General features: G+C 35.7%; 1 protein-coding gene and 1 long non-coding RNA gene across 2 annotated transcripts; both read right to left on the reverse strand.

Moving 5' to 3' along the window:
- Positions 1-774: 774 nt before the first annotated feature.
- LOC122824004 (B-cell receptor CD22-like) lies at positions 775-5,581 on the reverse strand. The gene is made up of 8 exons (XM_044104146.1): positions 5,407-5,581; positions 5,136-5,262; positions 4,606-4,968; positions 3,508-3,816; positions 3,174-3,431; positions 2,997-3,081; positions 1,398-1,437; positions 775-1,299 (listed from the first exon to the last, which is right to left on the reverse strand). Exons 2-8 carry the CDS (start codon positions 5,221-5,223, stop codon positions 1,063-1,065), a joined length of 1,380 nt encoding a protein of 459 aa, XP_043960081.1. The 5' UTR covers positions 5,224-5,262; positions 5,407-5,581; the 3' UTR covers positions 775-1,062.
- Positions 5,582-10,096: 4,515 nt separating this feature from the next.
- LOC122824016 lies at positions 10,097-10,792 on the reverse strand. The gene is made up of 3 exons (XR_006369437.1): positions 10,645-10,792; positions 10,213-10,291; positions 10,097-10,125 (listed from the first exon to the last, which is right to left on the reverse strand). It is a non-coding gene; the product is annotated as an uncharacterized LOC122824016 (long non-coding RNA).
- Positions 10,793-14,349: the final 3,557 nt, after the last annotated feature.

A 14,349-nucleotide genomic window follows, 5' to 3' on the forward strand; every position in this document is an offset into this window, starting at 1 on the left:
CTCAATCTCCTTATATGGTTTCTCTACTTGATGCCTGTCAATGGTTTTCTTCTGCTTGAATTGACAAACGACTTTTCCTCAACCACTTGCCGTCTTTTGACGTGGCTGTTTAAGAATTGAACAGCCTTTAACTGTGTCACTAATGGCAATCACTGATTGCATAACTTCTTGCAAGCTGAAATATAATCACCCAGGCAGTAATTTTTCAACAGGACGTTGGAGTATCTATTAGTTCAGGTGACAATGTTTTATTTGGCCAAACAGTGTTTAACTTTGCTTTTCTATGTATTTGAGAATTTCAATTTGAGGTGATTTTGAGTGATAAAATGGTTGTAAATAAAAAATAAATTCACTGAAGTAAGAATTTACTCTTAGAGTAGAAAGACTCATCTTGCACATGTATGATATTGTTTAGTTTTATGTGAATAACACCCCCCCCGCCCCCCAGCTTCCTCAGTTCTGACGAGAAGGTCTTTCAGACCCGTGATGAATGCGTCCCGTGGAAGAAGTTCAAGACAGAAAACAGTTCTGTGTTTGGCCCCAAAAAATAAAAACAAGTTCCTTTTCAAAAAAGGTTTTGAAAACGCAAGCACCCAAACTAAGGAGACCAAGTTGCTGTGTGTAGGCGCAATGTGTTCAACAAATAAAAAAAAAGGGGAACACATTTTAACATACAGCTATTGCAATAGTTTTGTCTGGCACTGCGGTTAAAAGAAGAAGTGGAGCATCACATCATCATCTAACTATTAACTATTTATATGGTGCAGTGAAATGATTAAGTGAAAATAAAATTCCTCACTTTGTGTGTTTAACGTATCCTTTTAATAAAAATTAAGAAGGTTAGGCTTTATATACTTTGTTGAAGTAAAAAAAGAAAATGATTACTTCCTGTCACAATGCCATGCAAGGTGTAAAAGCCACACAACCCAAAATAAAATATAAATAACAAAACAACTGCACAAAAACGTATCATAATAGAGCACATGATAAATATGCATTGTTGCTAAGAGATGCAAAGTAGCTTTAAGAGAGGTCTTTAGCTAACTTATTTTAAATGAAAAGTTACTTTTTCTTCACTTGAGCATAGGCATCATCTGGACAGTAAGTGGTGTGTGATGAGCTCTTTCTTGACTTGGACACTTTGATGCCTGTATAAACTGTCTCTTCCTGTTCGCCGTGCTCCTCTGAGGTGGAGGAAGCTTCAGGTTTCCTCTTGAAGAAAGTCACTTCTCCATACTGCAGTTCTTCCGCTGCAGCAGACGGTGTTCGTACCGCAGCCTCCTCCTCACCAGCTGGAGTCTGTGAGGAAATAACTCTTAAAAACAGTTCATGCTCAAACCGATGCTGGCACAGACTCTTCTGGTGAAGATACGCTGCAGAGCTAAATATTTACCCACCTGAGTCTGTTGTTGAGTTGGCTGTTTGGACTTGAAATATCTGGAAGACATTGGAGAGCTGTCAGAATAAGTTTTCAAAGTCGTTGTTGCCTTAATCATTGGAAGGTAAATCTATTTTAGTACTATAGTTCAAAACTATAGTGGGAATGGAATATGACAAAGTTTGTTTGTTTTTTTCTCACTACAAATGTCCATCCATCCATCCATTTTCTAATCACCCTTTGTCCCTAATGGGGTCAGGAGGGTTGCTGGTGCCAATCCCCAGCTACGTTCCGGGTGAGAGGCGGGTTCACCCTGGACAGGTCGCCAGTCTGTTGCAGGACAACACAGAGACAGACAGAGACACACAACCATTCACACACACACTCACACCTAGGGAGAATTTAGAGAGACCAATTAATCTGACAGTCATGTTTTTGGACTGTGGGAGGAAGCCGGAGAACCTGGAGAGAACCCACCATGCACAGGGAGAACATGCAAACTCCATGCAGAAAGACCCCGGGCCGGGAATCGAACCCAGGACCTTCTTGCTGCAAGGCAACAGCTCTACCAACTGCGCCACTGTGCAGCCCCACTACAAATGTTTCTATTATTATCTACAGTTTGTCATGAAGCATTTCTGTGTAAGATAAACTTCAAGGTGTTTCCTGCATAGATAATCTAGTAACATACTAGATGGTTCACTTCTCTCTCTTTTTTTTTATCTTTAAGGCTCTTAGGATCAAATAAGATTTTTTATTTTATTTTTATTTTTTGCTGCGTGTTTAGAATTATTGTCTTGCATGTAATCCACCTTTTTGCTTTCTTCAGATGTTTATAAGAATGCTCATGAGAAAAGCACATTTCTCCATTAATAATTAGGCAGTTTAGAACAAAGAAATATGTTTTCATGTAAATAAATGACAGACAGCACTCTACAACATCATGATACATCTGCAAACCTCATTATGCTTTTGGTGTGATGTGCTGTAATGATAATAGCGGTTATTATAGAACTACATTTTCTTCAGAAGGGTTAGGCTTAGACAACACTAATGTAAAACACTAAATATCATCAATTGGAAAGAGGTATGCAGTCACAGTGAGTGCGTAGACTTGGTCAGTTTTTACCATTCTTCACCCAAACGTTGTGTGTGTGATGAACTCCTAACAGGTCAGTTTGGACTATGCTCCTCCCGTTTTTCACTGGCTTGTCCAAATCCCTTGCAGCAAATTTTAAACAAGCTTCAACATGCTTTTTCTTCAACTGTGGATGTTGTGCGGCGAGTGTTGAAAGAGGCCATTGCAGCTAATGCATGATCTACTGTTTTCCCAGGAAAACTGTACCTGCCATTAACACTGATTTGCACATAGAATCAGAAATGTTTGCAACATACTGACAGAAATGTAGCCGGCTTCTTGGCTTTCTGTTGCTTTTCGCTCACCCTTATGTTATTCTGTCCAGATGATACTCATTGTCATTACTATGATCAAATTTTTGAAGGTATGTAATTGGATGTTTTGTATATGTGGACGACTCAGATTGTTGTTGACATTTCCATATTCTAAACTAAGAAAAGATTTGGTTTAATTCATAATTCTCTAATTTCTGATACTTACCTCACATAAATAACCAAAACAATGAGCACCAACAGGACAATTGCTAGTGCAATTGGCAGCCAGAAAAGATGTCCATACAATATACCTAAATAAAACAAAATAGGGACATTTACACCGACATTTAGGCATCAAATGTTGAGATTGTGCCTCATATTCAGTGGTTTTAAAAATAATTACCTTTAATCCTAAGAAACCTCATTGATGAGGTCTGATTTCCCAGATCATTTTTAGCCACACAGTAATACTCTCCTCCCTCAGTAGCATTGAAGCTGTAAATCTGCTCCACAGACACTTTAGTGGCTCCATGTTCACTGATCCTGAACCAGGTGAAGCTGGGTGGAGGTTTGGCTCTGCTGGAGCAGTTCAGCTCCACCCAGCTACCTGCTGACACCAAACCTGATGGACTGATGGATGCTGAGGTGTTTTTAGGAGCATCTGAGGAAAATGAGACACACATGAACTTTATTGATCAGAAACAGCTGAACCATGACCTGCTGACAGGATCACTTACAGGAAACACTGAGAGTCACTTCTGTCTCTGCTGTCTTGTTTCCCCCAATCACAGGATATCTGGCAGAACATCTGATGTTGTATCCATCATGTGTGTCTGACAGAGTGATGTTCTCCTGGATTTTAGTTGTAAAGGTTCCATTTGTGTTTTTCTCTGTTTGTCTGAGAGAGTCTTGTTGGAGATTCCAGGTGAGTTCAGGAGGTGAGTGTGGACAGGGAGTGAAAGCTGAGCAGGTTACAGTGACAGACTGATGCTCCTTCAGATTTGTTTGATCACCTGAAATAGTAATGTTTGGTTTCCCGGCAGAATCTGAAATTCCACATCAGAGACATGATTAAATTTTTAGGTTTACAATGTGATAAATATTGTATGTATGCAAGCAGAAGTGAACACACTCTGGTACTAAACACCAAATTACTTTTTTTCCTCTTACATTAATTTATATTGAAATTAATTCAAGATGTGATTAAAATGCTGACTTTGGGATTTGATTATTTCTCAAAGGTATCACATTAATTCAATATTGACCATGGGTTACTTATCTGAAGCATTTTTTTTATGTTCATGCCTAAATAAAAACGAATGAATGATAAATAGTGTGATGGTCTCTCAAATGGGCTAAAATCATTTTCATCTTGATTTTCTACAACCACTAATACTGAGCCAATAAACATTGCAGCTTAAAATGGTGCATCTATAACTCAAATTAAATGATGATTTATTTTATGTCTGCAAAACATGGAGCCGTAGTGTTGAAAAATGACATTTTTCTAGGAATAATAATACTGACAATAAAGAAGAAGTTGAAAGTGTTTTTCTTCTATCATTTTTTCCAACAACATTTTATTCCTGTGTAAGAATGAGTTAAAGCTCAGCAGATGTACCTTTTTTTTTCTCAGAAACAAACAATAAAAGAAAATATTATTCTCAGTGTTTGAGCATTAAAAACAAGAAAATCCTTAAAACTTTATTTTTTATTATCTGGGCATCCTACTGCAAACAACAGATGATCAGAAAATAGACATGTGAAAAGTCAAATGCTTAAAATGTGATTTCTGTTATTCTAAATTAATGGAGTGAAGAAGAAAAAGTTCTTACCTTTAACGTTTATTTGAACAGGAACAGCTGATGCCTTAAATTTCCCGTTCTCTATTCTGAAATAGTATTGACCTTGATGGCTGGTGTTTAAATAAGAAAATAGAGTTGTGCAGTCATTTTTCTTGAGGTTTCCAGTTATGTTCATTGGATAGGCATTGACTGATTTGCTGCTGTTAAAAACTACATTAGTTTTCCTGCTATGATCAGTTTTATACCAAAGTCCAATGATTTCAATAGTATTGTTAAAACTAGCATCCCCTGTGATTGCTTCAAATGTACAGGGGATATGCAAACAAGATCCACTTAGTGCTTCTATCTCCCTTGAGGTAGTAATGTGAAGGTGTGTTGTTGTGGCCACAACACCTGTAAAAGCAGACCAACAAAAAAAATCATGTGGATAAAAATCTGAGAAAGAAAAATCGTTCTTCTAACCTCAGTTAAGCCTTTAAACATTATCAGGATCCAATATTTCAGACTACTAAACGATTCATGTGATTTCTCCAAACAAGAGAAGAAAGCAAAAATCTCACCTGGAAGAAAGAAAACACCCAGTAACATGTTGACTGTCAGCACGTTCTCAGACAGAGCCGCCATCGGAGTCTGACGGTCCTTCTTCATCTGTTTGTACTTTTAAGGTATATATTAAGCACACGACCCCTTTTAAGAATAAAATGTTACTTTTAGAAGTTAAGAAGCTAAGCTGAAGATTTCAATAAAATTATTCCAGGTACAACTACATCAATTCATTAGCAAAAATGAATAAATAAATAAAAATGTGTCATGAAAATGCAATATACTTACCAAATTAATCCAAATTTAAAGCAAAATGTGAGTTTAAACCTGGCAACGTGACACAGTCAGTTCTTCAGCAACAGGTCTAGAAGCTTTAAAAAAGGAAGCATTTATTCAAAGCTTCACATATATGGGTCCTTCCTCCTTTAAAAGAGGATGCTTGATGTTTAAGGCCTCCTCAACCCACAAACATATGGGCATGTGTTTATAACATATCTTATGTTGACGCAGTTCTCGTGTTGGGAAATGCTTATTGCTTCACAGGAGTGCATCTCACTTAAAATCTGCACAGTTAATAATGCAGCACAGTTCACCAGGTGTTAAAAATATTCCACCCACTAATAGGTGTCACAATGTGGAGAGAATCACTTTCATTTTAATCACTAGTTCCAATGTTAATTCAGTTTATTTCAATTCTGTTTATTTACTGTATATAATGACCGTTCAGAACAAATTTTTTCTCGGGGCAGATTGCGGAAAAAGTCATTTTGAATCAGTCAGACACAGATCCCAGTTGATTCTCATTATCATTAAGCTCAGAAAATTATTCAAATTACTTTAAAGCATTTCTATGCAAGTTGTTGTGCTTTCAAACAGTTTGTCAAATTGTATTTGCCTGCACGTCTTCAGTCACCTTCCTTCATTACATTATCTGCACTTCAGTGAAAGAACAGGAACATGTTCTTCCTCTGCCACACAGCTGTTTGTCATGTGTCAGTGTGACTTGGAATAATCAAGTGGATTATTTTAGTAAGTTCAGCTTTTTTTAATTTTCGATGAGTTTTGACTATTTAGTGCCAACTTTACAGAACTGGAGAGGATGTGAGGTCTATTTATTTCTCGTGGAAACTGATCGTAAGGATTTAAAACATTTTTCATGTCAGCAAACCAAAACGAACTCTAAAGATAAACATGGAAATCCTACAAACGTGAAACAAACAGATAAATTAGGATGAATTTACCAGGCATGAGTGGAGTAATTAGGGAAGTGAATGTAGTAACAGTGTTGAGTCATAATAAAAGTATCCTGAAACAAGATAAATAGAACATTGAAGAACTTGCTCCAGAAATTAGGGAAAAAATTTAACATAAGACATGGCTTTTAGTATTAGAGGGTAGATGGTAAAAAGGCTCCTGAAATCTATTTTTATATCAGACTAGAAATCCATTGGTGTCTCACCGTGCCGGTTCAAATCCTGCCAACAATGATCAGTGCTAGTATGTGAAGAATTCATAAAATATGTAGATTGCTGTTTCATTTGAACAAAATGGACTTAGTCCTCAACATGGATGCTTGATTCAGAGTCCCTCAGCATGTTTTCTCTTCTCTGTACCTACATTCCAGTCAATTAACTATCAAATGAAAATCAGAGCCAAAAAAAGAATATATAGATTTTTTAGAGAGTGTAAATTGAAGTTCAAATTTCAGTGTCTCAACCCTGCATATCGTTTTATTGTTGAGATGTTAAACATGATTTGGGTTCTCCCTGCGAAGGTTCAAATCCTACGAACAATGATCTATGCTAGTACATTAAAAGCCTTTCCCTCATGAAAGTTATATACATTTTCTTGATGTCTTTGTTCTTAAAATATTCTTTAAGATCTCTGCACGTCCGTGTTCCTCTTTGATCTGGGCAGTGTTGTACTTTAGGGAGCAAAGCAGAACTTTTCATTAAAAAACAATCATGCAGAAACTGAACTATGTCTCAACTCTAGCTGCAATTTGCAGAGCTAGTTTCTAAGATTAAATCATTTTAGCTTAGCTTATCTTTGCACCAGAAAAATATATGTTCAAATATAAAGAGACAGTCAGATGTATCGGTATTTTGGTAAAGTCATCTGTTGGGAACCTTACAATAACTTGTGTCTTGTCTTAGTTTTCATGAAGATGTCAAGTTTCTGGTCTATTTTGTTTTCTCCATCATCTGAGAAACATTGCCAAACTAAGATCAATTGTCTCCCAATTTGAGGTGGAAATAATTTCATTTTGGTCGGGTTGGTTCAGTAAACTATGCACATCTCAGGAGATCCAACAAAAGCTGCAAGTTGTTCAGAATGCTGATGCTGGGATTCTGACTACACAGTTTAACTTTTCACATGTTGCTCCATTTTCAGTGCATCTACACTGGCTTCTGTTTGGCATTATTGGTTAAAGTATTTCAGGCTCTCGGGTTTTTCCATTAGTTTGTTGTGAAGCACATTCTGATTTTTATACACTGAAAGGTGTGAAGTTTTACTTCATTAAATAAAACAACAGTTTCTACAGTGTCCAGGCTGTTTTTGGTTACAGAGACGATAACCATGGAAACGAAATGCTACACCTCCTCATTTAACAAGATTTAGAAATGAAATGAGGATCTTGGCGACTGAACCAAATAAACTAACTTCCTCTTTTTATTTCAAATGCTCTTATCTTTCTCATAACATTTTTCTCAACAACTTCAGAACACATGAAACCAAAATGTGCTATGCTAATTGTGAGGAATCAGAAGTAGAAATGTGTAGCTTTGCATTAGTTTACATTTACATCACTTGAACAACACGTAAGTCTAGGAGCTATGAAGACACTTATTTTAATTTTCTGCAAATTAAATGGACTTCTACTAAGTTACAACCTTAACAGTATGAAAAAAGGCGTTCTGCATGATAAACTGTAGATTTGTGAAATACAGTCACAGAAATCAAAGTGACATTAAGACTGAAAAACTAGATGCTGCTGATGACACTAAAAGAAACTGAATGATACAAATAGAACCACGTACATTTACTTAAGTTAAAGGAAAGTTTTATTTGTACATGACAAAAATGTGAAGGCAGAAGGAGTCATAACCCTGCACCATCAGCATTGCTGCTCAGACAGGAAAGTGAAGGAGAGATTTTAGATTAATACACATTAAACTCATTTCTTAATGACATATTTTTTTATTTGTGATCCATATTATGTACTATGATATTAGCTGGCAGACAAATACTAGTTTGCGTCATTTTGTAATTTTAAACAAAATCAAGTGTTGCTGTTTCTCAAGGGTCCATTTTCAGACACTTTGATTCAGAATCTAAATGATCTTCCTGTCTGAAAATCATGTAGATTCAATCCAGCTGTTGCAGCACTGGATTACAGAGTGCTGCATCATCTCCCATAATGCTATGCTATATTTTTAGATTTAAAGAAAGCCTTCGACTCACGTTATGTTCACTAACATGAACTTTTCCACACATTCTCTAAACTGGTATGACTTGTGTTATATGTATAGTAGGTGGAGGGAAATCTCCTTACCAAAATGTTCTACTGCTGTTCTTCAAACATTGTTTCTCCTTCCAACATTATCTGCTCTATTCATTAATACACTACAAAATGTCTTTTGAGCTGTGTGTGTAAACATGACATTAGCATTTCCTACTTGTTTCTTTAATGCAATTCTTTTTAAAGATTTGATTTTTTATTTGTATTTTAATGATATTGATATTTTCTACAAACAGTTTGTTTTCAGTCTAGCTTTGTAAATAATGTTGCCTCTAATGGGTCCAAAATCAACCATCCTACCTGGTTTGCAGCGTCTCTCTTATAAAAGATACTGTTATGTAAAACAAAAATGAAAAAAATATCTTTGTTTTAAAATAAAATTAACTATCTTAAAGGTAATAACTTTTTGATCTTTACTACTTAAAGTTTGTGTGGTTTTGTTGCTGCACACTAGAGGAAACATTTGTAGCAATTATACGTCTTCACTGTTTTCTTAAACCAATACTTATACAGGTTAACGGGTCTCTTATCAGTTATTTGTTGTGAGTTTGTGTCTGTGTGTGACTGCATGTTATGTTTCTCTTTGGTTCTGGTTCACTGGTGACTTGTCCAGTATGTATCTCTAGATGTCATTCAGTGTTGTGTTCAATTGTTTTCATTATTATTCTCTTAACATATGTTTTTGATCATTTAATAATCATTTAAAATTGAATGATTTGGACCATTGTGTTGATTCAGAAACTCGACGTTCTATTTCTGCATAACATGACTTCAAATCAGGAAAAAAAAAATAAACATCACACACTTCATAAGTGAAGTATGTGTTTGTAATCTCATCTAAATTTTGCTCATGGTTGTGACTTGTTTTATATGTTCATTTGCATTAAAAAAATTGCTTTACAACTGTTTCTTAACCTCAGTTGTTTGTGTATGAACAAATGTGAATTCAAAACTTTTATTTACATTTCTCTTTTTATAGAAAAACTAAATTTACAGAATTGCAACATTTTTCTGAACAACATTTAGTTTTGGTTGATTTAGCTAAATAAAACATTACAAATTACTGAATAATAGCTTCAAAGACAGAAAACAGGATGAAGAAATATAAAAATCTTCCTTTTCAGAATTTAGCATCTTTTCCTTGTGATGATGCCTGAACCTCCATTATTAGCAACATTTCCTTCTTCTTTGTCCTGTGATCACATAAAAGATTATTGCTCTTCATTCATGAAATGTGTTCTGAAGCATATTTTAATACTTGATTTTAGGAGACATATTTAAAATCTGCTTCAGGGTTTATTTCTAAAAGTACTTCAACATCACAACACATGATCTAATTGTTTCTACAATATTGTGCAAAAGGCCTGACTCCACACAAACTTCAGCAGAAAGTGATGTTTACATGTAAATCTGCCAAGTCTGAACATTTTAAACTTAACTTCTTGACAGTTTACCTTTTGTCTCTCTTGGAGAATCTAAACCAGCTGAAAATGAAAAGACTAGATTAGTGAATAATCAATACAACAGGTGAACAACCTCAAAGTATGAACTCATTAAAAACTTTCTCTCACCACTGAAAGATGATGATTGAGCCATAGAGCATTACTGATCCCAGGATCTTTATTTTAGTGTAAACACCAAGTCCAGAACCTTGAAGAAAACAGATGTTCAACATGAAATATTGAATTAAACTAAGATTAAATGTTGTCAGAGTTTATTTAAAGTACTTGAATTACAATTATCCTCGACATACTTTAAGTGTATTTAAATGCATTTCAGTGAACAGTTATTATATCTAACCAATAAATCATTTGGACTCTGTAAACCTGTCTCACTGATACATAAGATAAAGTGTTTGTTGTTCATAGATGAAATAAAGCTGCTGAGGGAAAATTTTCATCAGGAGTATCTGAGTTTACACCAAGTAATATGAAGAAATAATAATTATATGGACTTAGTTTAGAAGCTATGGTCTAACACTTTTAATACCAGTTTTTAATTACCTTTAATCCTAAGAAACCTCATTGATGATTTATGATTTCCCAGATCATTTGTAGCCACACAGTAATACTCTCCTCCCTCAGTAGCATTGAAGCTGTAAACTTTCCCGACAGACACTTTAGTGGCTCCATGTTCACTGATCCTGAACCAGGTGAATCTGGGTTTTTCTGGAGCAGCTCAGCTCCACCCAGCTACCTGCTGACACCAAACCTGATGGACTGATGGATGCTGAGGTGTCTTTAGGAGCATCTGAGGAAAATGAGACACACATGAATTTTATTGATCAGAAACAGCTGAACCATGACCTGCTGACAGGATCACTTACAGGAAACACTGAGAGTCACTTCTGTCTCTGCTGTCTTGTTTCCTCCAATCACAGGATATCTGGCAGAACATCTGATGTTGTATCCATCATGTGTGTCTGACAGAGTGATGCTCTCCTGGATTTTAGTTGTAAAGGTTCCGTCTGTGTTTCTCTGTTTGTCTGAGAGAGTCTTGTTGGAGATTCCAGGTGAGTTCAGAGGTGAGTGTGGACAGAGTGAAAGCTGAGCAGGTTACAGTGACAGACTGATCCTTCAGATTTGTTTGATCACCTGAAATAATGTTTGGTTTGCAGAATCTGAAATTCCATCAGAGACATGATTAAATTTTAGGTTTACAATGTGATATTGTATGTATGCAAGCAAGTGAACACACTCTGGTTCTAAACAAAAAATTACTTTTTTTCCTCTTACATTAATTTATATTGAAATTAATTCAAGATGTGATTAAAATGCTGACTTTGGGATTTGATTATTTCTCAAAGGTATCACATTAGTTCAATATTCACCATGGGTTACTTATCTGAAGCATTTTTTTATGTTCATGCCTAAATAAAAACGAATGAATGATAAATAGTGTGATGGTCTCTCAAATGGGCTAAAATCATTTTCATCTTGATTTTCTACAACCACTAAAACTGAGCCAATAAACATTGCAGCTTAAAATGGTGCATCTATAACTCAAATTAAATGATGATTTATTTTATGTCTGCAAAACATGGAGCCGTAGTGTTGAAAAATGACATTTTTCTAGGAATAATAATACTGACAATAAAGAAGAAGTTGAAAGTGTTTTTCTTCTATCATTTTTTCCAACAACATTTTAATCCTGTGTAAGAATGAGTTAAAGCTCAGCAGATGTACCTTTTTTTTCTGAGAAACAAACAATAAAAGAAAATATTATTCTCAGTGTTTGAGCATTAAAAACAAGAAAATCCTTAAAATTGTATTTTTTATTATCTGGGCATCCTACTGCAAACAACAGATGATCAGAAAATAGACATGTGAAAAGTCAAATGCTTAAAATGTGATTTCTGTTATTCTAAATTAATGGAGTGAAGAAGAAAAAGTTCTTACCTTTAACGTTTATTTGAACAGGATCAGCTGATGCCTTAAATGGGCCGTTCTCTATTCTGAATAAGTATTGACCTTCATGGTTGGTGTTTAAATAAGAAAATAGAGTTGTGCAGTCATTTTTCTTGAGGTTTCCAGTTATTTTCATTGGATAGGCATTGACTGATTTGCTGTTGCCAAAAGCTACTTTAGTTTCCTGGCTATGATCAGTTTTATACCAAAGTCCAATGATTTCAATAGTATTGTTAAAACTAGCATCCCCTGTGATTGTTTCAAATGTACAGGGGATATGCAAACAAGATCCACTTAGTGCTTCTATCTCCTTTGAGGTAGTAATCGAAGGTTTGTTGTGGCCACAACACCTGTAAAACAGAAACAAAAAAATCATGTGGATAAAATCTGAGAAAAAAATCTTTCTTCTAACCTCAGTTAAGCCTTTAAACATTATCAGGATCAATATTTCAGACTATTAAACGATTCATGATTTCTCCAAACAAGAAAAGCAAAATCTCACCTGGAAAAGAAAACACAGTAAGTTGACTGTCAGATTCTCAGACAGCAGCCATCAGTCTACTCCTTCTTCATCTGTTTGTACTTTTAAGGATATTAAGCTCGACTTTTAAGAATAAAATGTTACTTTTAGAAGTTAAGAATCTAAGCTGAAGATTTCAATAAAATTATTCCAGGTACAACTACATCAATTCATTAGCAAAAATGAATAAATAAATAAAAATGTGTCATGAAAATGCAACATACTTACCAAATTAATCCAAATTTAAAGCAAAATGTGAGTTTAAACCTGGCAACGTGACACAGTCAGTTCTTCAGCAACAGGTCTAGAAGCTTTAATAAAGGAAGCATTTATTCAAAGCTTCACATATATGGGTCCTTCCTCCTTTAAAAGAGGATGCTTGATGTTTAAGGCCTCCTCAACCCACAAACATATAGGCATGTGTTTATAACATATCTTATGTTGACAGTTCTCGTATTAGGAAATGCTTATTGCTTCACAGGAGTGCATCTCACTTAAAATCTGCATAGTTAATAATGCAGCACAGTTCACCAGGTGTTAAAAATATTCCACCCACTAATAGGTGTCACAATGTGTTGAGAATCACTTTCATTTTAATCACTAGTCCTCAACATGGCTGTCGCAGGTTCGAGTCCCGGCCTGGCGACCGTTGCTGCATGTCTTTCTCTTCTCTCATTACCTACTTTCCAGTCAATTAACTATCAAATGAAGGGCACCAGAACCTAAAAAAGGAATATATAAGAGATTTTTTTTAGAGAGAGTGTAAATTGTAAAAAGGTTCATGAAATTTCATCCGGTGTCTCAACCCTGCAAATACGTGGTTTATTGTGGTCGAGAGGTTAAGGCGATGATTTGGGTTCTCCCTGCGAAGGTTCAAATCCTACGAACAATGATCTATGCTAGTACATTAAAAGCCTTTCCCTCATGAAAGTTATATACATTTTCTTGATGTCTTTGTTCTTAAAATATTCTTTAAGATCTCTGCACATCCGTGTTCCTCTTTGATCTGGGCAGTGTTGTAGTTTAGGGACCAAAGCAGAACTTTTCATTAATAAAAACCCCACAGAAACTGAGCTATGTTTCAACTCTAACGGCTTAGCTGGTTTCATATTATTCTGTCGTAAAGCAGCATTAAATTAAAACACTGTAGGAAGGAGGATCTTGACACTGAACTCCCCACACACACTGTTTGAGTCTTCCGCCCCCTAGAGGTTGCTATGAGCAGAGACGCAGATCTGATGAGTAATCTGGGTGTGTGCGGTCATGGCATGCTGGATCAGACATGATGAGTACGTTGCCCTGCAGTCTGCTGCTGATGCACTGTGCTGATGAACTACCAGTGTGCACTGTTCTTGTCTTTTACATATCAACTTTGTAGGTGACATACAGTATGGATTGACATCTGGACATAGGCTTAATCTGGAAGCAAAAGCTTCCAGAATAAAGGCTCCTGGAAAAGCAAAAGCCAGCAAAAGAAGCTAGATGAGAATTCATGTGTATATATTCACCAAGCACAAGAGGTGGCTGGAAAGGTTGATATGCAAGAAGGAAAAAGACAAACATGTTGAGAGAAAACTCTAACAGTGGCCACACCCAGTGGTCAATGTGTCTCCATAAACACCCTTTGTTTTAAAAGGATTAATTATACAAAATTTACTTTGTTGGTGCTTTACTTCAAGTTATAATGTTATTCCTTTCGTCAAAAACATACCTGGAGTGTGGCTTAGACGTTTTCATGCATGTTCGAGGAATCCTTGAACCTCCCGTGGGAACCATTTGGA

The sequence above is a fragment of the Gambusia affinis genome, linkage group LG21 (assembly GCF_019740435.1).
Source record: "Gambusia affinis linkage group LG21, SWU_Gaff_1.0, whole genome shotgun sequence".
NCBI lineage: Eukaryota > Metazoa > Chordata > Actinopteri > Cyprinodontiformes > Poeciliidae > Gambusia > Gambusia affinis.